This window comes from Neurospora crassa, linkage group VII (genome assembly GCF_000182925.2).
Source record: "Neurospora crassa OR74A linkage group VII, whole genome shotgun sequence".
Taxonomy (NCBI): domain Eukaryota; kingdom Fungi; phylum Ascomycota; class Sordariomycetes; order Sordariales; family Sordariaceae; genus Neurospora; species Neurospora crassa.
Genome location: NC_026507.1, coordinates 1,209,935 through 1,235,547, shown reverse-complemented (window position 1 = coordinate 1,235,547; position 25,613 = coordinate 1,209,935). Strand labels below are relative to the sequence as shown.

The following is a 25,613-nucleotide window of genomic DNA, read 5'->3' as shown; positions in this document are numbered from 1 at the left end:
CCAGCGCGCGAAGTGATTGTTTGATGCCAAGCCTAGCCTGAGTCTGACTGTCCCGCAGTTGTAAGGCCCCACACAATCATGATCGAATTGGCATCGAACACAGTCGAATAATTCGGGTCGCGTCTTCCCGTCACGTCGTTCGACAAACCGAACATGACAGTTCAACACGGCTCGCTTCGTTTAGCTAGAAAAGGCCGTTGTTAAACGGTGATAGGGACCACAAAGATCCAAAAACAAACGGCCAGAAATTCCTAAAGATTCTTCCCCAGAAGAATTGCTTGGACATCAAGTTTGAAGAGATAACCGACAGTTGGATACGTCATAATAGTAGGTATAGCCAGCACGAAGGTGTAATGTCAGGTATTGGCCATAGCGTGTCTGTTTTACTTTTACACTGTACGAGCATTCGATTGGTGCCGAAGCTACCTACTTCTTGCACCGACTTGAGTGACACCAGACAACCCATCCCAACAGAAACGAATTCATCTGAAGTCGACACACGCAAACACGCCCACCACCAGAGTAGCTCTTCACTGAGCCATGGAATCGACCGAGAATCGCGTGGGCCGCGGTACATGGGCTCGTTACAAGCTTGCCCAGGCCCAATTCACCAGCTGGGTCAAGCAAACCGCCGACAAGGTCGTGTCCCGAAAACCGAATGGCGCCGCTCCAGAAGTTCAGACCGAAGTCGTCGAGACAGCTCCGGCGCCTGGAAAGGAGTCGCGACGGCAGAAAAAAGCTCGAGCCAAAGCCACAGTCACTCCTCTCGCCGACCCCCGCCTCGAGACCAACATCGAAAGCGCCAAATCCGTCCATTGGACTGAACTCGAGGTTCTCGCTCTCAAGATCGCCCAAAACGCTGAGCCCGAGCAGATCCCCGATGCCGCCGTCAACATCCTCCGCGATGTCGTCAACCTGCGCAAGAAAAGCTTCAAGTTCTTTAGTGGCGCCGCCGCCAAGCGACCCGCCGACCGAAAGCTCCAGGAAAGCAACCAGACCCACGCCCACATCATCAACGTCCTCGAACGAATCCTCGCCAAGTTCGAAGCCCTGACCTCGGCTCGCCGCAAGGTCACCAAAAACGAGAAGCCTGACGAGAAAAACCCAATGGGCCTGTCCGATCTTATCAACATGTTTACTCATCTCGAAGTCCAGACGTCCCCCGACGCAGCCGAAGATGACAACGAAGGCGATTCACCGTCCGAAGACGACCGAAAATCCACAAGGTCCAAAAAATCACACAAGAGCAAAAAGAAGAAGCCCCGTAAAGAACGCCACAACGAGACAAAGGTATCCCCGCGCCCCTCCACGACAGACAATAATGACGATACTTCGTGGCTGGACACGTTCGATTGGGGCCTGCCCTCGGCAGATGAGGACGACGAGGACGACGAGTTCGACTTCTACATGATGGTTTACTGCTTCTTCGAAGACTTCAACACCATCCGAAACTACGTCCAGGAACGATGGTGTGACTACTGGTATGACCGGTCCGTCCATCTCAACACCTTGGCCGTCATTACCAACGCCGCCTTCGAGCTATTCCACATGCTGGAGTGGGACCTGATGAAGGCGCTCAAGTTCCATCCCGAGCTTACCCAGTACACCTTCATGATGGATATGCTCTTCATCCAAATTGGCATTGAGCACATTGATTACGACTCGTACGATGGTCTGAGCCAGGAGGAACACGACGAGCGTCTCTGGAGAGACGAGGCAGATTGGTTAGGGTTCTTGTCCTACTGTACCATATACCGAACCCTGAAGAACGTGCCTCCTGGCAAGGTTCCCATGCTGCCACCTTCAGCCCGGAAAAGGGTTGTTTATGGCGCACATAACATGAAGACCTGGCAGGATTTCGAAAACACAATCAGCTTCCAAATGATCACAGAGGGTTCTTTGTTAAAGGCCCTCAAGAAAAATGGGCAGGTCCCCCCCAAACTCCCAGCCGAACCACTACTGCTGCTAGACTGGCAGGAAGCGCTCAAGAGGCATGCTATAACGTCTTCCCTCATCTTCTCCTTTCACCTGTGGGTTGATATCCGCCATATCATGGAGGAGGAAGTCATCAATCCCTTTAACGAAATGCAAAAGACGGGCCAGAGAGTGGTGGATGCGCTTCGCCTCCACGATCCCAACAGTGTAAGCAAAGATAAGGCATTCAAGTGGGAGTACAGGGAGCGTATCCAGGACACCACCGAGTTCCTGCTCGAGGACTTTACCTACGAAGACAAGCTGCTCCGTTTCCGACAAATAGGGATTGCGGAAGACCCAGAGGAGTTCTTCCTCCTCAAGAATGAACCAGTCTGGGCCGGCCTCCTGGACTTCCGCGCAAGGCTTGTGCATAGCGAAATGGGCCATCAGTTTGCCGCCTTCACCTACGTTCTCGAGGCTGCGGCCTACTTATACCATGCGGCGCGTGCTGCCGATCCAACCTTGGCTGTGTGGGACAACATGTTCAAGCTTAACGAAACCTACCTCGATGACAGCATATTCAAGAGCGGCTTCCTTGGAGTGAAGGACCCTGTCGCTATTATCCACAACTACCAACTGGCGATCAAGCCCCCGGTAGGCTGGGACGGCCCTCCCGATCTTGCAAGCAGGTCTGGTTTTGCCCAGTCTGTCAAGATTCGAAGAACTCTGTATTATCGCTATGGTTTTGCCGAAGAAGACTCTTACAACGAGATTGCCTACATGGAGCATCTGGCCATGCATCGACTCCAGCTCGAACGATACCGAGGAACTCCACGTACCCTCGTTGGTTCTACTCGGGAGTCGAATGGGTTATTGGACGGAGAAGACGTTAACGGCACGACGACAGGCGCCTATTCAGTTGCGCCACCCAAATTGGACGAGAAGAGCGAGGAGTATCTGCGTCGCAAAGCGGTTCTGTCGAAGCTGTCGCCTATCGAGATGCTGCAGCTGGTCGATGACTCTGTCCAGACGCTTTTGGAAGGTCTCCTCCAGCTTGACTATTTGCAACTGTTTGACGAGGCGACATTGTTCTTGGAAGAAGTCATGGATGCCTTTGGGCCCGAAATGCAACAACGGGTTAACTACAAGGGAGGTGAAGGTCATCCGCCCGCGAGGCTGGATAAACTGCCCACTTATTTGGGCGAAGATTTGAAGGCTGTTGCAGAGGCTGGCAACGGCAAAGAGTCTGAGATAATCAGCAAGCTTGTCGACGGTTGCAGGGAGTTTCTGACGCAAATGGAATCGGCTACTAGTAGCGATACTAGTGCAGCTACTGAAGAAGTTTGTAGGCAATAGACTAACAGTGGATTTCCTGAAGGACTGCTTAAGGGGTTGAATCAGAGATCTACTACTTCTTGTCATCCATAGACGGAATACCAGGTTCCAGCCAGCCTGAGGGAACTAGAGGCAGTTTTTTATGCGGTTATAAAAGGTTTTTATTCTGGATAAAACATTTTTTAATGTTGGCATACCTTCATCATCATCAACAATACTTTGTAATACATCTTCTTGCTAATACAACTGATCTCCTTTGAAGATTATAACTAAGCCTATCGTCTAGGTATTTCAGCATCATGCGAGTGTTTGGGGCCAAAGTTCTTTTGCCCTTGAAAAAAGGGTGTCACATTTTTCCTTGAACCCTATTTGGAGACATTTCCAACTATTGACTCTCAAGCGCCTGATTTTATCCCCAGGAACCCAGGGTTCCCTGTGGATGTAACTTATAGCCAGAAGACGGCCAATTTCTGGATAGCATGACAACTAGACAACAGCAGCCGTCGCCTTCTTCCACTCGGGGACCAGCTCCCCATAAACGGCCCGCTCGAGGTCATTGTACAGCTGGATGACCACCGGGTCGGCAAAGGGAAACTGTTCAACTAGGAGGCATGCACCAATGCCCGTTTCGCGATCAATCCACTGCATATCAAAACGTTAGCCGTCAGTCCATGATAGTATCAGAGTGGGACAAACTTACCCAATGCGAATTGCAGTATCCATGCCACATCATACTTCCCTTCCTCCTCTTGCCCTCCACATCCTCCATATTCAGCAGTCCGCCCAAGCCATGATCGACCGCGTCGAACCCTTCCGGAAACTCAGGCATGATGCCCGCATGGAACGCCCTCCCCATCTCCTTGATCATTTCCAGGCCCTTCTCGTTCAACTGCGGACTAAACATCTGATCAACCGTCTCCTTCGTGAGCCCCAGCTCCCCCTCCCTCTCCCCCTTCTCCTCCTCCTCTGAGCCCGAAGCAGCCCTCAACACCGCCGCCAAAACCTTCCCATACTCCTCCGCCGTAGTCCACAACCCCGCACCCCCGCTCTCCGCCTTGGGATCCCATGCTGTTGAGATTGGCAATTCTCCCAGCGACAGCTCGCCCGTCTTTGCATCCCTCAGCGTCATGTGGACCAACTTGTCTTTGATCCTCTTTTCCGGGTTTTCCAGGAGTTCAGCAGCCGGTTTCAGAGTTGAGCACTCCATCCCCAACGGCTCAAAGATGTTCTCGCGCATGTACTGTCCCAGCGTCGTCGTCGTCGTCGTCGTCGTCGTCGTCGTCGTTGTCATCTCACCTTCTTCATTTTTAGGACAGGAGGAGGAGGAGGAGGAGGAGGAAGAGGAGGAGGAGGAGGAGGCCAAAACCCGCTCCAACAAAACGCCTGCCCAATCCAATCCCGTGCCGTATACCCACCCATCGCCGGGAGGAAACAAAAGGGGAGTCGTCCACCCTTCCACCGTCATCGAGTTTGTGTTTCCCTTTTTGCCGACTTCTTTCGCCCACCGCTCCAGCAGCGGATGGCCCAAGTCATAAGATAAACCGACAGAGTGCGTAAGTAACTGGCGGGCAGTGATTGGCTTGGTGATCTCTTCCAGTATCGCTTTTCCCTCTTTATGTTCCTCCTCAAAACCCCGCAAGATTCCCCATTTGGTCATTTCCGGCAACTTTTCACGGACGTCCTCGTCCAGATGAAGCTTGCCTTGCTGGACGAGTTGCATCAGGCAAATGGTGGTGAGGAGCTTGGTGAGGGAGGCGACCCAGAGGAAGGAGTCGGTTGAGAAGGCCGGGGTCGAGGCATTGATGGGGAGGGAGGTGTGGCCGGCTGCGCCGGCGTAGATGGGGCCGGATTTGTCAACGACGAGGAAGGCGGCGCCGTGGAGTTTGTCCTTTGTGGAGGAAGTAGGCGAGTCCCGGTGCAAGGTGTAGCGGTGGAGGATTTGGTCGAGGATGGATTTGGCGGAGGCCATGGTTGAGATTTACTTGCCAGGTAGGTAGGCGCGGATTCGCAACGGTTTTTTCGTCGTCTTTTTGTCCTCTCGATTAATATATTTTTCAGTTAGTCTAGTCCGGAGCTTGAGTTCAACATGTGCTGACTCCCTTTTGGTAAACTTGAATGGGCTTCAAGTGGTTTATATAGCATTCGTTGGGTACGTAAGTACACGTGTACTCTGTTTGGCAGGGACAAGGGCCAGCAGGCAACAATATATACTATGATGATCCTTCTCGGTCTCCGTGTACGACGGGCGATCATTTGATTCCCCGCACCACGCCCGCTCCTATGCTGACATTCCGACAATTTAACACCATATCCCATCAGAATGAATCATCGTGTAATCTGAACAGGCTATGCGAGAGGCTGTTCCTGAGATATGGGGTGCACCTGCTAGTGTTCGGCGACACTACCACTTTGATGATACCCTTGAGAACCTTCGTGTCCCGTTTGCTCAAACTTAGGTACATAGCGTACCGCTTCATTGTCACTGAAAGTGGTTTTACTCAACCTGCGCTACGATCCGGACTAGCGAAGCCTAGTAAGGCCTTGAAACCAAGCGGTAGGGCTGACATCACTAGCAGACACTCGGCACAATTCCACAACAGTTTGACCCAACCTTTGTCCATCATGCACTCAATCAGTGATAATTATTTGGATGCGCAGACTTATTCAACAAGCAAATCCGGACAATAGGAAACAAACCGGATAGAAAAAGGGTATCGTATGCCTCCGCTCGATATCGGTGTCCTACCTCCACTTGCTGCTCTCCTTCAGCCACGTCTCAAAGTCCTCTGTCGGGACAATCTTCTTGGTGGCCTCTATATCCACTCCATACCCCTGGTTCTCAAAAAAGGCAAACATGGCGCCCATTTCCTTGACCATCCAGAGCATTAGGGTACCGAGGAAGGTGAACGTCTCGGGCAACTCCTTGCCAGTAACCTTTTTGAACTTCTCGCGCGCCTCGTCCAGAGTCAGCTCGTCGCCCGCGATGCCCACGGCCTTTCCATCGTACTCGGTCGAGTTGTAAAAGGCTTCGGCGGCGAACCGGCCAATATCGCGGACGCCCGTGAGTTGTAGCTTGGTGGTGGGCTTAAGAGCGGAGCGCCACATGGCCGAAAAAAGCTTGCAGAAGATGCCGGGGTTGAAGTTGTCCATGAAGGCGACGGGGCGTAGGATGGTCCAAGAGAATTGGGACGGGTCCTTCTCGGCCTTGTTGCGAATGTGCAGCTCGATATTGTGCTTGGCCACGAAGTGAGGGATCTCCGGGCACGGGTTGTCCCAGCTCTTTATGTCGCCGCCGCGGTCAACTGATGAGAATATGACCTGTTTGACGCCATGCTCGACGGCCGTGTCGATGAGCGGGATCGCCTGCTGCTCCTCGGGATGCTTGCCCATCGTCGTGACAACGAAGAGGGAGTCGATGGAGCCCTTGGGCTGGGCGTCGAAGATGGGCTTGGGGTTGGTCGAATCGCCCTGGATCAGCTGGACGATGCCCTTGCTGGAGTCGACCAGGCGCTGGGCCGAGGGACTTGAGGCGTTGCGGGTAAGGGCGAGGACCTTGAGGGAGGAGGAGTCGAAGCTGCGGTGGTTGAGGAGGGCGCGGACTACGGCGCCGCCCTGTTGGCCGGTCGCGCCGGTGACGAGGATGGTTCTGAGAGCCATTGTGACAATCGGGTTGAAAATGGTTGAAATTGGTTGACTTTGGTTAGTATGATGGTGTTTCGGTTTGTTTGATGCGAGTCACAAAAAACGATGACGACATGGAGAAGCACGGGACGGGGATGGGGAGCTCCGACTTCCTGTAAGGGAGAAGAGCGGCAGAACGACGGACCTACCATAGCTGCCGTGAATTGGAAGCAAGCAACCACTGACATCCAACATAGAGCACTTTCCGTTTCTATGACTGCGTTGTCATGCTTCACGTCTTTCCGTTCGATCGCAATATTCTCCAGATGAATGGATGGTGAGCTCTTACGGTCCGAGGGAGAAAGCTTGATACCCTTTTCGGTTAGTATCTGTTTGGCTTATTGATCCCTGAGCATGCGGGGTCTCGATGTTCTTGGTAGGTAAGAGTGCCGTTGATGTGCAAGGAAGCGAGGGTCAACACCGCGTCTGGATAATCAATTAACATCAGTTGATGAGTCAAATGGCTTCGGATCTTGCAGCTAGACTTGGGCCGGATTAATTCGGCGTCTCTTTGGAATTTGATGGAACAGATTCATATTGCATCGGCAGCGATGCTCAACATCGTCCATCTCTCCACCAAGATCCTAGATCTTGTCGCCGTCGAGCTAAGTCTGGACCACGAACATGACTACGAACATGACTACGAGCATGAACTCGAAGACAGCTTCGCCAATCGCCTCGAACGCAATACAAATCTCACGATTCACTTGAAGGCGATCGGCAAAGGGATATGTCGTTGATTCTTTGACACCTCAAAGACAAAGCAAAAGAGGGCAGGAACAATGGTCCTGTTCCTCTTTGACTTCACCTCGGCCACTCAGCCACTTATGTCCCCATAATGTGAACTAGTTTTCGAACAAAGAATACTGGCAGAACATACTAGAAGAATCACAAGAACAGCGACATTGTGTTTTGAACAGATTGAACCACCCGCCGTTTTTGCCTCGAGCCAGTACTCAGGTATAAAGCCCCCGTTGTGAACCGTCATGTAATGTCTTCCCGTCTCAACATCCAAGTCACACTCATCATAATCAAAGCATCAGAAACGTAGGGTTTGGGGGTGAGTAACGAGAAGTGCGTGCCAAACACTCATTTCCAAATATCAAGATCCAGCTCCTGTCAGGTACAGGCAAAGCAGGCAAGTAAGCAGCCGTTCACTCTCTCAGGCACGCTTTCATCGTTACTACCCGAACGACCTTAAAGCCCAAAATTCCTTGATCCTACTCAAATCAGTCACCATGATGTTCCGTTCGCTATTTTCTTTACGTTCTCCTTCCCGCTCTCCTTCCCCTGTTTCTACCTCCTCTACAACCTCAACCTCAGACTTCAGCTCCAGGCCCTCATCACCCTTCTCTGTTTCTAACTCTCCCTCGAAACCTTTACTCCCTCCCCCCGACGCCGACCTTGATTTCTCTGCTCCCGATTCCTTCGCGGTCTCTCTTCCCGGCGGTCATCTGCCCGTTCCTACCTCTAGCCATGCTGTCTCCACAGCCGAAACCATGCTTCTACCCAAAAACAAAATCAGCTCCCACCGTCTCCACCAACTCACTATCCTCATCACAGTTCTCAACCTAACCAAAATGTCCCTCCAGGGAGAACAGGATACGATGCTCAGTATTCTCCAGGCAGCGACCACATCCACGGCCGCAAAATTGCGTACCCCCTCACCAGACTCGAAGGACATCGATCTCCTAGCTTTGGCTGCCAACGCCTGTAGAGTGAGGAGGTATCAAGGTGAGGAGTCGACGAGTTCAGTTGCGGTGGGTCCTTGGCAGGGGGTGGTGGACGAGGTGGGAATAGCGATAAGGAGGTTGGAAGCGGAGGTGGAGGGACTGGAGAGAGAGAGGAGGATTTTAGAGGAGTGTTGGTAGGTACTTCATCGAGTGAAGTAGGTAATAAGTGAGTTCAGGGAAGGCGGTGGTAATGTTGATAGTAACGGGGAGTTAGAGATGGAGAAGAGGTAGACAAGTGGTCAGCATTACCATAGCGTGGTAATTCTGCATAAGATACGGTATAGACATTGAAGAATAGACTGGATTTCTTTTCCATTTTTTTCTTCTCTTTTTGTGACAGTAAAGGCAAACAATGAATTCAGTAAATGCAAAGAAAATGACCTGCCAGAAGGTGTGCCCGGTTCACATTTACGAAGGGCACATTGCTGTAGCCGGGCAATTCGTCCCCGAGACCGCGGGGTTTCGCGATCTAGGGGTCTCCCCATCGCAACCGCTTTGGGCGAAGCGGCAGAAACCGGCGGCGAGATGGATCTGAGGGCTGATGATTTGCATAAAAGTCGGGGGTATACTAACCTCTAATGCGACCGCCGCATGTGCTCTGGGCTGGACAGACCGAGGTATTCCTCCACACCAGACTTTTCAGGCCGCTTATAACCGGTCCCAGGCTAGGCTAGTAAGACTAGAACTACACGACCGTTGTCGCTGTCGTCGCGGTTCATCCGGTGTTCTAGCACCACTTCCAACCAAACCACCAAGTCCATCTGTCACGTCAACATCGCCAGTTAACATGGGCTCCCCTCTTGCCCTCTGGACTCACCTTGTCCAAAGCTACTCTCCGTACCATATCAAATTCTGGGGCACTCTCCTAACCCGACTCCTCTTCTTCTGGATCCCCGCGGTATTATACACCTTCCTCGACAGGACGAAGAGCACGGGAGGGGGGAGGGGGTGCGGGGAGAGTTGTGGAGAAGAAGCTGGAAAGAAGGGATTCGGGGGTGATGTTGAAGTAGAGTTGAGATGAGGCTCCGACCGTCATTTTGAAGGACCGAATTCTTATTTCACAGTGCCTGGTTCAAGTGCATGCCCGTGAAGTACACTACAGTACTGCGTGTGCAAGCTGCAGTGCATGTCAAAAGATGATGATGACACTGCCTGAAAAGTGGGTTTTAGAGAGGACGGTTGCTCCACTATCTGCGCTTTGTTCGAACGGAGGGCTAACGACGATGTGCACGACGTTTGGGTGTCACAGTCTTGGTTGAATGCTCTGCCGCAGATCCAAGCAAAAAAATAGATGGTGTCAACAAAGATTAATGTGGTTGTACTATGGTGATGGTGGTATAAGGGAAGGGGGAAAAAAAAGGGCAAAAAGAAAAGATAACTCGATCCACCCAGGGGTCGAACCTGGAACCTCCTGATTCGTAGTCAGACGCTCTGCCATTGAGCCAGCGGACCTTGTTGAAGAAATTTCTAAAACTCACATCCTATAGCTCCATTCTGAACTCTTCCCCGTCGCAATGTCCCAACCATCACTCCCGTCACCGGCCCCTTTCATTCTCTACCCAACAGTAGTATAAGCACAAGGCTGATAGTCACTAGCATTCCCCCCTTCACTAAAAGGAATTACACCCACCGTCTCCCCATTCTCACAAACACAATGATTTCCCACTCCATTTTGCGGGTCCGCCGCGTTCGAACAAAACGGCGTTCCCGTCAGCGAAGCAATGGGCACCGTCGTCCACTTGGGGGAGGTAAACGTCGTCAGGTTGACAAACGGGGTGGTTTTGAATGTAAAAGACTTGGATGTTGTGATTGGCTGTTTTGTAGACCGCTTGACAGTCCTGGACACGACGGCGGTGGTGAAGGAAGTGAGGGTCTTGATCACGAAGATGGTCGTGGTCTGATCTGTGACAGGACTGCTGGGTGTTGGGTAGGTGTTATGGTCCCCCCAGGTATCCGAGTAGCTTGACCAGGTGGTATAGGGGACCGTAAAGTTCCAAGTGGTAGTAGGTGTCGTGATGTTCGAGGGCGCAGTGGTGTACGTGTCGGAGTAGCTGGTCCAACTCCAAGTGGTGCTAGGTGTGCTCAAGTTCCAGCTGCTAGGGGTGTAGGAATCGGTGTCAGGGTATGGATTGGATTCTGTTGATGTCGTCGTCGTCGTCGTTGAGCTGTGTGGTGTTGGTCGCGGTGGCCACAATGGTGGGAGGGAGGAGTAAGAATCGGTATAGTAGTATTGTGTGGTTTCATTCTCGATTTGAGTGCTGGTTAGGGCGCTAGGAATGTCACGGATCTCATGCTTATGTCTGGGTGGTCCTGCCAATAATCCTAGAGAGACCTCTGAAAGGAGAAAGAGGGGGAAGAGGGCTGTTCTGAGTGATCGCAGAACCATTTTGACGCTTGTTAAAAGTTATGGTAGGTACTGATTATCCTGTAGACGTCGAAGCTGAATCTGAGCCCTACTCCCACTGGTAACCGGTAGAGCTCGCATGAACAAGACGGTTTTCAGCATCTTTGGAGACAGCACACATCTAATACCTCCTCATGTATGCTGCTATTTTATTTTGCGACTTCCGGACATAAGACCATGAAGGCACAGAGTGTAACCGGCACATGATGGGTGAAACGATACACGAGCTGTCAAAAAGTCGTGGCCGCGTTAGCTGTATCACAGACAGGTTTGCCGCCATCTTCCAGTTATTGTGCGGTCCTTTGTCGATTTGGGTAGCTGGATCCCTTGATGTCAGTTGTCACAGGTAGTACGATGTTCTGTAATTCCGTCCAGATGGTGCTGAAAATGCATCACTGCAAATTTGTTCGCTAATCGCTTGTCATCTTGCCGATTTACTCGGGGACGTTGTATCATCGACAGGGGATACCCGTGTGATATCATAACTTGGCGGAACATCCGTCGATGGACACGGCACCGAAAACTCGAGGTGATACGCGTTCTATCCCCGAGCTACTCAAGTATGCGCAGAGATTTTTAGCAGACACAGAAAGCCATGAAAACAGAGAAGAATGAGATAGCATTGGATGGAAGATGACAGTGAGGTGAATTGGTTTTTTTGGTATTCAAGAGTCGCCCAGAAAATCAAGCCCGCGAGCCATCAAGTTCAGCCTAAAAACCTTGTCAAATGATGCCAAAAAAGCATCTCTTCCTGAATTCCTCCGGGTTGGCTGTTGAGAAGATTGGAGGCCGGCAAACAGGGTCCTAGAGATGCAGGAGCGGAAATAAATGGGCGAAAGGTCTGGTATTCCTCATCAGCATCATGGAAGGTTAACAGCGGTCGTGTAGGACAGAACCTGATGGTCCAGGGAACTCGAGAGCCCCAATGACCTGTTCATAACCTGCATGTACTGCATATTTCTGAGCAAAATGAAAGAAATCCTGTCATGCCTGCCAGACTACTGGATACGACTGCACATGTTGACCTAGGCGGGCACCAAACCTGGGGCTTGTGTTATTGACTGGCAGAACACACACCCATTGGATCTTTCTGATGTCTTAATTCCTCCTTGGGCAGGAAACCAGCCCCAGAAGCTGCTGGTCATCATTCGCCAATGTCCATCAAAGCAAGAAGAAGAATTCGCTGACACCAATCAGCAGCCGGTGTAACGTTGACGAAGACCCTTGCCATGGCCGTGTCCAAACATGTCCTCTCAAGGCCAGCGCCGTCCCAGAGGCCTCCGCTGTCTGGCCGTCAGCAAGCCCGGGAGACACTTGACCTCACCCACTTGTCCGTTTTAACTGGATTTTGGCTTATCGTGCTCTTTGTAATTCTTGCACGCCATATTTGGGTCACATCCTTCGAGATACCACCAACATCCCCTCCGACGCCGACCATGACGCTGCTGAAAAACTGGGAAACCATTAGCAGCGACGACAAGGGCCAAAGTTCTGAATACTCAAAGACCGATATATATATGGGCAGTAGTGACGTAGGCCTCAGCCAAGCCTACCAAGGAGCAGAACATCACGACAACATGTTCCCCCATCTCCCCAACCAGCCGCCTCGGCTGATTATTATCGGTGCTACCTGGGGTGGCGTCAGTGTCACAGACGACATTCGGGCCATGGTGGCATCCGACGACAGAGTCACCTTGGACATGTACAATCTCTACAACGTGTTGACGCCCGATCCAGCTTACGGTGCCGTCAAAACATTGACAGTGCTCTACCAACGCGAGGGTTTGAACAACAACGGAGAAATGCATCTACTCAACATTCCCGAGCACACCGCCGTCGTCAGTATCTGGGCCGACAAGCACGCCCTAGCCGAGCAAGAAGCCGTAGACAGAACATCGGATTTTGTGCAGACCATCCACCGGCCGTGGCGGACGGGACTTCCCTACAACGGCTCAGTGGAGATCTTGGCGGCGTTGTACGGGCCGGAACGCATCGAGACGCCGTGGGTGTTGCAGGAACTTGCCAAGTTCTTCGAAGGAAGAAGGGGACAGATCCGCATGACGAACGCGTTTTGGAAGAAGGACACTTGGCCGGGTGTTAGGAAGTCGTGGACGGTGTACTTTCGGTTTACCGACTCGAAGCGGATTCAAGTCGTTACAGGCATGGAGGACGGCGCGCTGGAGGTGCCGTGGGGTAGGTTCTAATGGGCGAAGAATCGTCACTCAAATAGAATCATGACCAGACAATATTTACTTCCTATTCCTAGACTCACGACGGTCAGCATGGCTTGAATACAGAGGAGAGAGTTGTGTCTTGGTGGTTGGGCTCCGAGCTGGAAACATAAGGGTTAGGGTTTTGGCATGTCACTTACACAATACGCCAAGATAGGTACATCGTCTGGGGTCTGAGCCGGGGCTGGCCACTGGCCGCAGGAAACGGGCAGGACGATAGAACGAACTCGATGGGAGCAAGGTAGTTGGAAAATGAATTTCTCTGGATTACATCACAGCACTTGATAAACGCTTGATATCCGTATGTATTGAACACAACAATCAGGCAAAGCTTGACCTGATTGGGAGAAGTGATCCACTAACCTCCATGCCGGTGTTGGTGGCTGATGAAGAGATAGGCAGCAGGTGAAGGGATCCCCATCCCAACAAACCTGTTGGTCGCCGAGGTACATGAAATAGTTTCTACCTGTTCAGGTAGGTAGTGTAGAGTTGGGTGGAATGTGGGCTGTGAAAGGAAAGGAAAGATCTGTCGCCCACCGAACCGTTATCGGCAAAGAAAAGCGTGGTGAGCAGAGCAGCAGTCAGGGCAGAGATAAGGATCACTGAAGTTGGCGTTTTGGGACGGGATTGGAGGCAGACCTTGGCAATGCCGCAGCATCCTCCTCTGGGCATATGGGAATGACCTTGATCTGGAGGTTAAACATGGAATCGTTAGGACGTTCATATTGTGCTCGGGCATCGTGAGTGACTGGAGGATCGAGTAGATGATTGTTTTTGTTTTTGTCGTTATTGTTCTTGTTGTTGTTCGTGGAGACTGCCGTCGATGACGAGGCCTAGGGAGCTCACTCAGCGCTCAAACACAGAAAGAGGGAGAGACCGAGCCATGGGGGCCTGGGCTTGGCACATCGACCCCGCACTATCACGGGCTATGTAGTACACTAGAGCGGCTGAGCGGCAGGCACACGCAATGCAGCTCGGCGAACTACCCGACACAACAAGCCGTTGCGACTCTACAATCAGTGGACGATAAGCTACCCCGGCCGGCATCTTCTTCGAGAATTGGGAATTTGACACTGGACAAACATCTCGCCCTGTAAATCTGATACTCATTACCGCTTCTCTAAAAGCGTCGCAGAATCAAAGTCGGATTCCCATTATTTTCGTCTCGCAAAGTTCATGGCAACGGTCTTGGAGTCGCTAGTCCCTCTCAATCAAATACAGCTGACCTCAAACACTCGAAAGCCCGCGATAACGGGGTTGAGCTGACCTCGACCATGGCTCCTCCAACAACCCCGGATCTTCATAACCTAAATCGGAATAGAAGTACGGCAACCGGGAGAACGGCAATGCTACCTTGGGGTCCCAAGAAGTACCTAAAGACCGAGAGTGGCTAACAAGACAGACCCTGTCCGATACAACACCACCTCGACCTGCAGATCCATCATCTACACCCCAGACACTGGTTTTCGTGGCACAGCAGTTAATTCTTTCGGTACTACGATAAGACGTCCGCGGCTTATGCACATCTGATCTTACTCTCAGTTTGCTCAAAAGATTACTGGACGAATCGGTCAGTGTTGGAAAGACTATGACATACAGCAATCTCCAATGAGCATTTCACGTATCTCTCTCTTCCCAGGCCAGGGACGGCGACATGAGAAGGTACCTAGTGATCATGTCTGGAGATAATATAAGCTGGCGATGCCTCCCACAGGACTCGACATGAGGACATCAGCAACTGCTCCATCACCAGTCTCTGCCCCCGAGTTGTGCTCACCAGGCAACAATGGGTTTCCTCACCGCTCTTAGCCCCCGAGCCATTGTGGCCTCGGTCTTGTTACTGAGCTCCCTCGCCTACGATGTTGCCGCTCGACCCAGCCCCGAACCCAAAGCCGACTGGGTACGAAAAGGCCCTGCTCGCAAGAAGATGTCAAATCACATCAAACGTGCCATTGAGGGCCAGAGCCACACTCGACGGACCGAAGAAGTCCCTTGCGCCGATGTCCTCGCAAAGCCCATCACTGCTCCCAAGCCCAACATCTGGGGACAGCTAACAGGCGAAGAGATTTCATCCGTGGTAGACTGGCTCTTTGCGCAAGAACAGTTCAACCTGACTGTCACCGAGGAGGCTGGGCCTTGGGATAACACGATGTGAGTCCAAGGTGTTCGACAGGAGCTCTTTGCAAATGCTTACTACCCATAGCCAACTTGTCGAGGCCATGTGGCCAAACAAGACCGATGCCCTTGCCTTTATTGACGGCGATGCGCCGGCTCCTGCCAAGTACGCCCACGTCCTGTTGAACAACCGCGCAACGGAGAACCCCTTCTATGCCGACATCCTCGTCGGTCCTCTCCCTCTAGACAACACAACTGTATCGTGGGAACCCCTTGCTTTTCCCTACAACAAGCCCAGCGGTGATGGAAAGGTCCGTAACCTCGATGCGGACGAAGACATTGTATACGAAGAATGGATCTGGAAGATTAGCGCCTCTATTGCCGATATCACTCTCGACCTATGGAACGGCACGGCCTTGGGTCTGGAGAATGACACCCTCGACATCTGGGGCATCGACCCCTTGTGGCAGGATAATGGTAGGGTCATTCGTTGGGATGGCTTTTGGGCTCTTTCTGGCGATGTCTTTGATGCCGAGACCCTGCTGCCCCTGGGTCTTTACTTTGTGTCCGACATTACCGGCCGTGACCCTAGCAAGTGGTCGCTCGAAGGATGGCTCTATAACGGCACCTTTTATGCCACCACCGAAGAGTTCCGTGAAGCGTACTGGAGCTCTTGCTTCACGAAGAACGGCCCTAATGTCCCCGGCGCCTGGTCAGCCACTGATCATAACGGAGATGTTCCTCCTCTGGATTATAACCACCCCCCAACGATCGTTGCCCCGGCTGGCGCGAGATATGGCGTCGACCACGAGCAAAAGTACGTTGAGTGGATGGACTTCAGCTTCTACATCGGCTTCACCAGAGATACTGGCATGGCCTTGTACGATATTCGCTACAAGGGTCAAAGGATTCTGTACGAGCTTGGTTTGCAGGAGGCATTGGCTCACTATGCCGGTAATGACCCGTTGAACTCTGGCATTGCCTATCTTGACACCTTTTACGGCTTTGGTCCCTACGCCTTCGAGCTCGTCCAGGGCTACGACTGCCCCACGCACGCCACCTACCTGAACTCCTCCTTCTATGTCTCGGAGACCACCCACACGCACATCAACAGTATCTGCTTGTTTGAGTTTATCTCTGACTTCCCGATCCAGCGCCACACCACCAATCGTTACACATCGGTCACCAAAAACACTTACTTCGTGGTTCGTTTTGTCTCTACCGTTGGCAACTACGATTACTCTTTCAGCTACTCGTTCTTCCTTGACGGCACCATCTCTGTCGAGGTCCGCGCCTCGGGTTACATTCAGTCCGCCTACTTCGCCGGAAACGAAGAGTATGGCTTCAGGATCCATGACAACCTTTCCGGCAGCATGCACGACCACGTGCTTAACTTCAAGGCTGATTTTGACATCCTCGGTACAAACAACTCTGTGGAGCTGGTAACTATGGCGCCCACTACCGTTACATACCCCTGGTCCAAGGGTAAGGCCAGGAATACCATGCACTTGGAGAGGTCGTTTGTCGAAAGCGAGGACGAAGGCCGGTTCAACTGGGCTGCCAACCAAGCCACACAAGTCATCGTTGTCAATGAGGACGTTAGGAACAAGCACGGCGAGTTCCGGGGTTACCGTGTTCTCCCATCTACTGGGACTGTCCACTTGACCGTGCTCAACTCTACCAACCTCGCCAACGCTGGCCGCTGGGCTGAGTACGACATCCAGATTACCAAGTACAAAGACACAGAGCCGAAGGCGGCGCATCCTTATAACAGCCAGGACGTGCACGACCCACCCATTGACTTTTCCAAGTTCTTTGATGGCGACAGCCTCCGGAAAGAGGATCTCGTCCTGTGGCTCAACCTGGGTATGCACCACCTCCCCCACACGGGCGATCTACCCAACACGGTCATGACGACGGCGCACGCTGGCGTGCACTTCATGCCTAGCAACTACTTTGAGGGAGACGAGAGTCGCAAGACGGTCAACCAGGTCCGCATCAATTACTCGGATGGCAAGACCAGCGAGGTCCAGACATTTGGACAAAAGACCAAGGCCGAGGATTACAATGGAACCTGCAAGCTGGTGTTCGAGCCTGTGAAGGCGGATCTGTGGGGTTACACCGGTGATATTGTGGTGAGGAAGTTCCCCTATGATCCTAACAACCCATGGTTTCAAACCGGCTCCATCGTTTGAATCAGCAGGGCTAGTGTAGCATATGCTGCTTTTGTGACGAGATAATGAGATATGTCATGAAGGTTTTGGATAATGATAGTCAAAGATAGTAAAGCTTGCAATTGCTCGTTATGTTGCGCATTGTGAACCTGTTTCTTGTCCTGCTTTCGAAGGAGCTATCCTGCTTTGGTGAGTTCGAAACTCTTGCAGATGCTCGACCTATATCAAGACACATGGTTGATCCAAGCTGCCTGGTGTCTCGATGAAGACTTGGGTGTTCGAACCAAGTGCCTTAACATTCGGTCGATCACACTTCGTCTGGTCCGTTTCACCTCGAGTTTCATCTTGGGTATCTCGGGCCAACATTTGATCATCAAACCGGTCCCGCAATTAGGCTTCATGTGCCTAATTACGACGATGATCAACACAGTTGGTTGTGAGCGCAACGTTCGGTACCTCTAAGGGGTGGGTAGTTCAGAGGTAACCCCTACTATACGTTGTTGTATAGACTGCAGACCTACTCCCAACACAGGCCCTGTAGGTCTTTTGACCGGGTGGAATCTCGAATCTTGCTTTGACATAACTCACTAGACGCAGCCATTTCCTAACCTAACCAGCGCAACAACGAAAGTTTTCATGCCTGTGCAGACGGTGATTCAGACTAGAGGGGCTGCAACACTCACCACGACTTTGCGTAGATACCTATCTTCGCGCGGATGGATGAGTTGAGCTCACAACAAGGAAGCTGGAGGAGGAATAAAGTGAAAGTCGTATCCCATCGTTGGAACAGCCTAAACCTGAAGCGCATCGTTGCATAGTAGAGAGCAGCCAGTTCATACACGATATAATCCTACATCTGGAGAGAATGGTTCAATTTCAATGTCCAGGCAAAAACCGAAGCTATCTCTGGATGAGATTCAGGGTGGGGGTACCAGGATACCATGTCCAAGTGCACGCTCCAACTGCCCCTTTCGTCAATACGGTCAATTTTAATTGGATACAATACTTATCAGCATGACAGATTGACAGGCGATGCCTGTCTGCGAAGGTGCAGTCTCTCCTCTCGATGACCCACTGCTGACATTATCTGGTATCAAATCTTGGGAACTGTCAATTGTGTTTGTGTGCAAACCGCGATCGTGTTGGACTTGTGTTGAACGTGTGAGCTGCTCTCATGATCGAAACTATGATGGTGTCTCTTTGCTGCGGCAGAAACGTCTTTCACGTCGACTAGAATTCTGGTATTGCCATGTTGATCAAATACACACATCATCCTCACTTTTTTGCAGTGTATTGAGTTCAACTTGTCTCTATGGTTACCCGCCCTCCTGACCCTGTTTTACAAAAGTGCTGCTGTCAAATCTGACTCATAGTGGGCGAGCCTGCCTTCAATGGTACTCCCTCTGGTACCTAGAGGTACCTAGCCTGTCGCGGATTTTGTCGGCTTTCCAGTTCTTTCAGCTTTCACGGGTACCGGAGAGGGTGGTACCAGCCTTCCGCTTTAAGCCCTTTACTCTCTGGCTTGCGCCTTTACTGCGTATCAGGCCGTTTTGTTGCCGTTTTTCTATCTGTTGGCTCTCCAGGCTTCCTTTCCTTTTTCTAGCTCTTCCCACTTCTCCCATGAAGCGCACAAAACTGTCCATTTGATCCCAAACAGCTAACTGCTTGAATCAGCCTACTAGCATCAATCCCAATTGCCGCTTTGTAACAAGAAGCACGACAGCGTCGCTGGTATTGCCAGTATCGATGCCAACGACGGAAACGAGGGACAAGTGTTCCATGAAGTTACAGAAGGCCCCAGAAGTGGCCAACTGCAAGATTTGACTGATGCCGCAGCCAGTGACAGGAACGATGAAGACAGTTTCTCCCGAATTCGGCGCTCACAGTTTGAAAACACAGAGAGCAGATTGAGACCCGATCACTCCCAATGATAAGCCCGGAACTAGACTATCCAGCTTATGCCACTCCTCCACGACTTTATTGGCCTCGAGTAGACTCTATCTAGTAGGTGTCATTACCGCGGCAGACGAATGGAAATGGTTTCCCTTTGAAACAGAGAACCAGAGCCCCATTCCGAGAATAAGATTCGCGAGCGCAGTGCATCTATACTACTCGCGGGCGGGTTTGACAAGATGTACAGGGATCTTGTCTGGATGACTAAAGTCAAGCGGCTTCGCGGCGAACAATGGGCCGTCAACACCATTCGTCAGACTGTCCATACCACACTGACGCCTTTAGTCTCAAGGTTACGGGAGATGGAGAGACTGATGGCGACAGGGAAGGATGTCAGGCCTGGTCACAGAAACTCCGAGAATGTCGATTGTTGATCGTGGCGACTCGGATGATGGACTCAACGACAATGCCGACGAAGGCAATGAGGATTTTCGGCTGATGGTGTGTTTGCAAACAACGGATATTCGGATGGTATCCCAGATGGTAGTAAGACCGTATGGGGAAGTCCGAAAGCCGGATGTGATTCCGTGCCTTCTCGTAACTCAAATCTGGTAATATTTACATCGTGATTAACAGAAAAACGCTGCAAATGGACCGCTGGCGCTGATCGCCAAGTTAATAGTCGCTGAGAGTCGAAAGTTCAAAAGTCGAAGTCTTTTTTTCTTCTCTTTTTCCTTTCTTTTTTCTTTTCCTTTTTTTTTCTTTTCCTCTTTTTTTTATTCTTTTTTTAAAAGGGACGCCGGGCTAGTATTGGCTTGCTTTCTTGAACTCGAGACCTCGGGATTAACTCCCATAGGCATGTTTGATATCTCTGTCTTATCTTTCGCGCCATGTGAAAGACTGGCCTCATCTAGAATATGCTGATCCCGATGTAAAGTAAAGGATTTCCAACTCATGTGAAGGTATTTCCGATTGGTACCTGGGTATTCGATTGTTTCATTTTGAAATTTAGGATAGTCGAAAAGTATGTCTCCTTCAGAGTGCGAAGAGGTGCTTGGATGAGGCTAAGTCTGTTGGTATCAGCGCTTGAGATCCCCATGATTTTATGAGTGCTGGTCCCCAGGCTCTCAATTGTGGAAATAGTGATAGGGAACAATGATGCGGATGATAAGCACAGGGCGCGTGGCAATAGTGTAATTTTCAATAGCTCTTTTCCTCGCTGTCAATATTGATGTGCTCGGGTATCCTAAAATAGTAATGATACTATTACCAATGTAAAAGTTCTACAATGTTACTCAGCCTCATGCAATCTCCGTGTCATGGCTCTTTCGTGGACTTCCGCAATTACTCCCACCTTCCATACCGATACGTCGTCTTCCGAACGAATCGTTACTGCATAACATGCTTCTCATTAACTCAACAACAGCCATCCACTGAAGCTTCCATGTCGAGCCTTCAGCCTACGCAGAATCACTCTGAATCTCATCATCTGCATCCGAGTGCGCCACATTCTGTTCCCCGGCCATCTCGTCAATCCCCACAGTCGAACAATTCCCCGCATGACTCGTGGGCGGCGACAGAGGTCTGGAAAAGTCAAAGGGTGCTTCGTCTCCTCCCGAGCCGTGCTGAACGAGTTGCTGCAAGGCATGCGATGCCTGATGGAGGCTATGGCTATGACCATGAGCATGTTGAGGATGCGCGTGACCCTGGGACCAAGGTCTCCCTTCCCTCATGTGGCTTGCGCTCTTAGCAGACCTCTGCAACCGCGGCTTGGTAAGTGTGTGAGTAACGGGCGCTCGGGCGTGCGGGGTTATGCTCCCAGGGCGTGTGTGGGCACCTCTGCGGTAGCTCATCTCCAGACGCTCGTCCTCCTCGGATTGGTCATCAGTTAGATAGTCGTCGTCATGGCTTTGGTACATCTTTCTGTGCCGAGAGGCAAGGATTTGGACGCTGCTCGCAGAGCTTCTGCGGTGATGATGCCGGCTACGATGGTGCTGATGCTCGCCAGGCGTGGCTTCCCCAGAAGAGGTTGGAGGCCGCATAAAACAAGGGGTGGGCTGGATGGCTGGGTCGAAAGTGGCACCACTAGAGCGACTAAGGTCGACTTGGCTCTTACCAAAGACGACGCGGGCCCGCAGGGCATGGACGGCCTGGTCCAAGGCTAGCTCGATGGCTAGCCTGTCTCGAATCCGGCTCAGTTTTGGCCAGGTTGCTCGTTCTCCTATGAGACAGTTTCGCATCATGAACTCTGATGTTGGGTTCTTGAGGATGCGAGGAAGGTCTTGTAATTCAAGTTCTGGCAGAATGGTAATGTCCCCAGAATATCGCTGGCTGAGGATAGACCGAAGCTTCGTCAGAAGACCGGGAAAGATGCCAAACTCGGTCAAAAAGTGCAGACGATGAACAGCCTCGTCTTTAGCAAGAGTGGTAAGGTAATAGAGCCACTCGCTGTTGTTTTCTTGGGCGGCAGCCTTTTGTTGGCGAAGGCGGCCGGGATGGTTCCGAGGATATAACCTGTCATCTTTGGAGAGAAAGGGAACGATGTGGGGGTTGACTTGGGAAACAATAAAGTGGTTGACATTGAACATCTCGGCGAGACGGGTCATGGGTAGGTCGTTGTCTACAGAGCCATCGATCCAGCGTTGTGGTGTTGGGTTCCACGGAACGTGGGCGCCGGTCGCAGGATCCTTGACCAGCAACGGGGCTGCCTGGAAAACGAGCGGGACGGAGCACGAAGCGGCCACTGCAGACCAGATCATGACATTCGGAGCCGTGATGTAGTTGAGCAACCGGGGGAGCTCGTAAATAGAGGCGGTCGAGACGCAAATGTTGCATATCCTTCGTGTCCGGTTGTAGGCTTCCTGGAACGTTAGGTCGCCAAGCATGGATCGCATGACGCGGGTAAGGTTCGTTATGTCGGCCCAACTCCCTTGGGTAAGGAGTCTGCGCAGACTGTCGGAAATGCCGTCGTTGGGCCCCTTGAAGACGTCGAGATCGCCATAAGGAAAGGTTCGGATCAAATCGGGAACCTCCTCGTCCTTCCTAGTGCACAAGACCGAGCACACAATGGAACCAGCAGAGGCGCCCGAGATGATGCGAGGCAAAAGATTTGCTTCGAATAGGGACTTGATGACTCCAATATGGGACATGCCAAAAGTAGCTCCTCCACTCAGAAGCAGGGCACTCCTACCAAAGCTCTGTCTTGCGAACAACATGCCCTCCAACAGGTCCTTGGTCTCCATGTCGGCAGGCAATGTTTGGGTGCTTTGGTCCATCAGGGCGCCGATCGTCTTGACGGCCGAGTCAACGTAGTCCTCGATCAGTTTCTTGGTTCCAACATACGAATGGCGATACAAGTCAATGTTGCCCATTCCCCCAAGGTCACGCGAGAGGGCGGTGCGGACGAGATACATCATTTCCCTTGTGTCGCCATTTTCGCGAGCATGATCCAGGTCTCGTAGTTTGGCCTCGATAATATCGGGGTGGTAGTCGCCAGTCGAGGGATCGAGTTTCCAGGCGTCATTGCCCTCGAGGTGGTCGAGTTCCTTGGCAGCCGTTTCCCATTCATCTGCACTCGTAGCCTGCATGTCACAGAAGAATGGTCAGCACTGTCGGAGATGGGACGTGGAACAGCATGGCTCCAGAACAGGTGTACAAACATTGTGCATGACGTCCTCTAGGAAGCGCATCCTCTCCTCGATCCTCCGCTTGTTTTCCCTCTCCGACTCGGTGAGGCCGTCGCGCCATGACAGAACATAGTTGCCGGCGCTGCGCATGAGTTTCGAGAAGGGCTGGAACGTGACGCGCTTCTCGACCTTGCTATTCCTCTTCTTGAGTGCCGAAGTCAAGGTTTGGGGAGATGCCTTTTGAGTGCCACAATCAGTGCCATCGGGGCCGCCGGGGCTGACACGGATGCCTGGCGGCCCGTGGACGAGGAGGTCGGTCATTGGAGTACGGCAACAGGGAACTGGGGGGTCGGAGCACGGCGCGTCGGATTGTATACGTAGGTGCCTGCGGTGCGAGGGTTCGAGCCGAGTACCTATCTATACGGAAGCCGGCCGTGGCGGAAGGGAGTCGGCTTGTAAGCGCCAGTGGGGGAGATTCAGGCTCTCGGGTAAGGTAGGTAGGTAGGTACTGTAGTGTAAGCAGAAGAATAATAGGCGCAGTAGCGTGCAGTGGTTGTTGTTTTTAGGTTATCGAGTTGTGGAGTAGATGGAGGTATTGGCGACAGGACCTATACTAGTGATGGGACCCGACTGGAAGCCAGGGCAATTGGGAATGGCGCGTGGCCGATTCGACATGGATGGAAATATGAAAGACGGCGACATGGAAAAAGAAGTTGGCGGTCAAGAAAATGATGACTGCGTGGTTTCATTGCAGCAAGGCTTCCAGGATCCTTCCTGTTCGGGCCCGTCCTGCCGTCATCAGAAATTCAGGCGCCCGGGTTTGGCGCGCAAGGAGAAGGGCCAGCTGACGCCTTTCGGGCGCTGTCCCCGACGAAAGAGGCTGGAAGGGTCTGGGGCTGTCGCTGAAGGGGGGCCACGGGGGCCACTGGACCACACAGAGGGGAATGCAAATCGTGGAGCAACCCTTGCATTGGTGGGGCCCCGTCATTAGTCAGGACGGACACGCGCCCACTTTCACGGCCCTTTGGGGCCTTTGGGGTGTGTTGGGTGTGTTCCATCGGTCCTCAATGTGCAATTTCCCAAACAGCCCGATCGGGACATTCCATGTTCGGGACCACCCAACCATCATCGGAAAGGAATCTGGGGAAACACCACACAGACCGCATCTCTCACGGGTTCACACAGTCCACCCTTCTTGAAATAGTAGAGGGGTAGACCTCTCTCTCTCTGCCTCTTGGGTCGCCGTTGAGCTATGAATCCTTGCTTACATTGCTCAGCACCTGCCAAAATCAATGACCTCAGAGGGAAAGCTTGGTGAGGGCCCTTGTCATACACTAGTGCTGCCGATGATCAACAAGACATGACCAATGATGTTGACACTGCGATAATTTACTGCGTACATACGAGGGTGTTAATTGTGGAGAAGAGAGTCGGCGAAGGCTTCAATTTAAAGAGGCGCCGAAAAGTGAACGCAGGGAGACCTGGGATGGTGCAGTGCAAAGGATCTCGTGGCAACCCGCTGCCGTTGGTCCCATAAGCCACCAGAAGGAAGATTGAATGGAGAACAGAGACGAATCAGTGTAAAGGGGGGGTCAGAGGACCTCCATTAAAGCTTTCACATGTAAGAGGTAGCTTTAACTTCCATCTTGTCCTTTAAGCTCGCCCAGTCTGGATGACGTGCATGCATTTTCGGGGCAATCCCAGTGCTCCACGCACGGCTCCATCACCCATTTCATTTCAAGTCAAGACAGTGCATAAACCGTCTCTTATTACTGTCGTCGCTCACCAACATCAGCATGAAATGAAGGGTGGATGTTGTCAAGATGAATATCGAGGATGCTTACCACAACACTCCGATAAGGGTGGGACTCAGCCGTATTTTCAACATACATATGGATAGCTCACGCTTCTTGATGATCGGTCCAGTCACTTCAAGAGTGTGAAGGAAGCTGAGGCAGTGCCGTAAAGAACGCCATTGCACTGCGGTTTCACGTTGTACATGGGCTAAGTAGTGTCCAGCTTGCTGCTTCAGGATGACAAGTCCACTGAATCCACGCGTGACCACCTCACTCCCAGGTCCGTCAACAACTCCCCAACTTCAGGGCAAACATCGATTCTATAGTTGACTAGAATACGGTCCACCTTTCATTCTCAACGGCGTTTGATCGTTTGTGATTGACCACAAGGAGACAGCAAAGTCGACAAAAAGCTTAAACAAAGAGGTACAATAAAGACGTAGGCTTTGAGCGATGAAGCGTCCGATTGATTACTGTCGTGCCATCACACTGCCGAATAACCGGAAGTTCTCACATTACAATGTGGGATTATCCGTCAGAATCTAGTGTGGTCTCAGATCGCCAAATCGGACGGAAGAGCCCGGCCCGGGATCTGGGGACGCTGAACTTCGGCACTCTAGAGGTATCCTGGAAGCTGCCGTCTAAGTCTTAGGTGCCGGGTGGAGTGCACTGCAGCGGGAGGTGGAGTGGATCCCGCCTGGGACGGGAACG

The 25,613-nt window shown here is 51.9% G+C and overlaps 8 protein-coding genes and 1 non-coding gene across 9 annotated transcripts; 3 read left to right on the top strand and 6 right to left on the bottom strand.

Annotated features, from left to right (window-relative positions):
• Nucleotides 1–195: 195 nt before the first annotated feature.
• Nucleotides 196–3,530, top strand: NCU09401 (hypothetical protein). The gene has a single exon (XM_953651.3). It carries the CDS (start codon nt 541–543, stop codon nt 3,268–3,270), a length of 2,730 nt encoding a protein of 909 aa, XP_958744.3. The 5' UTR covers nt 196–540; the 3' UTR covers nt 3,271–3,530.
• Nucleotides 3,531–3,549: 19 nt separating this feature from the next.
• NCU09402 (hypothetical protein) lies at nt 3,550–5,391 on the bottom strand. Its single transcript, XM_953652.3, has 2 exons — nt 3,950–5,391; nt 3,550–3,891 (listed from the first exon to the last, which is right to left on the bottom strand). Exons 1-2 carry the CDS (start codon nt 5,216–5,218, stop codon nt 3,736–3,738), a joined length of 1,425 nt encoding a protein of 474 aa, XP_958745.1. The 5' UTR covers nt 5,219–5,391; the 3' UTR covers nt 3,550–3,735.
• Nucleotides 5,392–5,688: 297 nt separating this feature from the next.
• On the bottom strand, nt 5,689–7,014 carry NCU09403 (NmrA family protein). The gene has a single exon (XM_953653.2). The coding sequence runs from the start codon at nt 6,904–6,906 to the stop codon at nt 5,992–5,994; it is 915 nt and encodes a 304-aa protein (XP_958746.1). The 5' UTR covers nt 6,907–7,014; the 3' UTR covers nt 5,689–5,991.
• Nucleotides 7,015–8,510: 1,496 nt separating this feature from the next.
• Nucleotides 8,511–9,198, top strand: NCU09404 (hypothetical protein; the record flags this gene model as incomplete). Its single annotated transcript, XM_953654.1, has 2 exons — nt 8,511–8,664; nt 9,026–9,198. The coding sequence occupies 2 exons, from the start codon at nt 8,511–8,513 to the stop codon at nt 9,196–9,198; spliced, it is 327 nt and encodes a 108-aa protein (XP_958747.1).
• Nucleotides 9,199–9,814: 616 nt separating this feature from the next.
• On the bottom strand, nt 9,815–11,134 carry NCU12028 (hypothetical protein). Its single transcript, XM_011397024.1, has one exon. The coding sequence runs from the start codon at nt 11,047–11,049 to the stop codon at nt 10,219–10,221; it is 831 nt and encodes a 276-aa protein (XP_011395326.1). The 5' UTR covers nt 11,050–11,134; the 3' UTR covers nt 9,815–10,218.
• On the bottom strand, nt 10,044–10,115 carry NCU15340. Its single transcript has one exon. It is a non-coding gene; the product is annotated as a tRNA-Arg (tRNA).
• Nucleotides 11,135–12,558: 1,424 nt separating the features above from the next.
• Nucleotides 12,559–13,527, bottom strand: NCU17188 (hypothetical protein). Its single transcript, XM_011397057.1, has 2 exons — nt 13,439–13,527; nt 12,559–13,329 (listed from the first exon to the last, which is right to left on the bottom strand). Exon 2 carries the CDS (start codon nt 12,873–12,875, stop codon nt 12,567–12,569), a length of 309 nt encoding a protein of 102 aa, XP_011395359.1. The 5' UTR covers nt 12,876–13,329; nt 13,439–13,527; the 3' UTR covers nt 12,559–12,566.
• A 1,465-nt stretch (nt 13,528–14,992) lies between these two features.
• Nucleotides 14,993–17,726, top strand: NCU09406 (copper amine oxidase). Its single transcript, XM_953656.2, has 2 exons — nt 14,993–15,449; nt 15,502–17,726. The coding sequence occupies exons 1-2, from the start codon at nt 15,085–15,087 to the stop codon at nt 17,606–17,608; spliced, it is 2,472 nt and encodes an 823-aa protein (XP_958749.1). The 5' UTR covers nt 14,993–15,084; the 3' UTR covers nt 17,609–17,726.
• A 2,944-nt stretch (nt 17,727–20,670) lies between these two features.
• NCU09407 (patatin family phospholipase) lies at nt 20,671–23,921 on the bottom strand. The gene is made up of 2 exons (XM_953657.2): nt 23,140–23,921; nt 20,671–23,061 (listed from the first exon to the last, which is right to left on the bottom strand). The coding sequence occupies exons 1-2, from the start codon at nt 23,425–23,427 to the stop codon at nt 20,941–20,943; spliced, it is 2,409 nt and encodes an 802-aa protein (XP_958750.1). The 5' UTR covers nt 23,428–23,921; the 3' UTR covers nt 20,671–20,940.
• Nucleotides 23,922–25,613: the final 1,692 nt, after the last annotated feature.

Excerpts from the sequence above, each read along its gene's own strand:
- NCU09406 (XM_953656.2), top strand. The coding sequence starts at position 15,085 with ATGGGTTTCCTCACCGCTCTTAGCCCCCGAGCCATTGTGGCCTCGGTC. Across the intron at positions 15,450-15,501 it reads GGGCCTTGGGATAACACGAT|CCAACTTGTCGAGGCCATGT; the intron begins GTGAGTCCAAGG and ends TACTACCCATAG.
- NCU09401 (XM_953651.3), top strand. The coding sequence starts at position 541 with ATGGAATCGACCGAGAATCGCGTGGGCCGCGGTACATGGGCTCGTTAC.
- NCU09407 (XM_953657.2), bottom strand. The coding sequence starts at position 23,427 with ATGACCGACCTCCTCGTCCACGGGCCGCCAGGCATCCGTGTCAGCCCC. Across the intron at positions 23,062-23,139 it reads TAGAGGACGTCATGCACAAT|GCTACGAGTGCAGATGAATG; the intron begins GTTTGTACACCT and ends TGTGACATGCAG.
- NCU09402 (XM_953652.3), bottom strand. The coding sequence starts at position 5,218 with ATGGCCTCCGCCAAATCCATCCTCGACCAAATCCTCCACCGCTACACC. Across the intron at positions 3,892-3,949 it reads GATACTGCAATTCGCATTGG|TGGATTGATCGCGAAACGGG; the intron begins GTAAGTTTGTCC and ends TTTGATATGCAG.
- NCU17188 (XM_011397057.1), bottom strand. The coding sequence starts at position 12,875 with ATGCATTTCTCCGTTGTTGTTCAAACCCTCGCGTTGGTAGAGCACTGT.
- NCU09403 (XM_953653.2), bottom strand. The coding sequence starts at position 6,906 with ATGGCTCTCAGAACCATCCTCGTCACCGGCGCGACCGGCCAACAGGGC.
- NCU12028 (XM_011397024.1), bottom strand. The coding sequence starts at position 11,049 with ATGGTTCTGCGATCACTCAGAACAGCCCTCTTCCCCCTCTTTCTCCTT.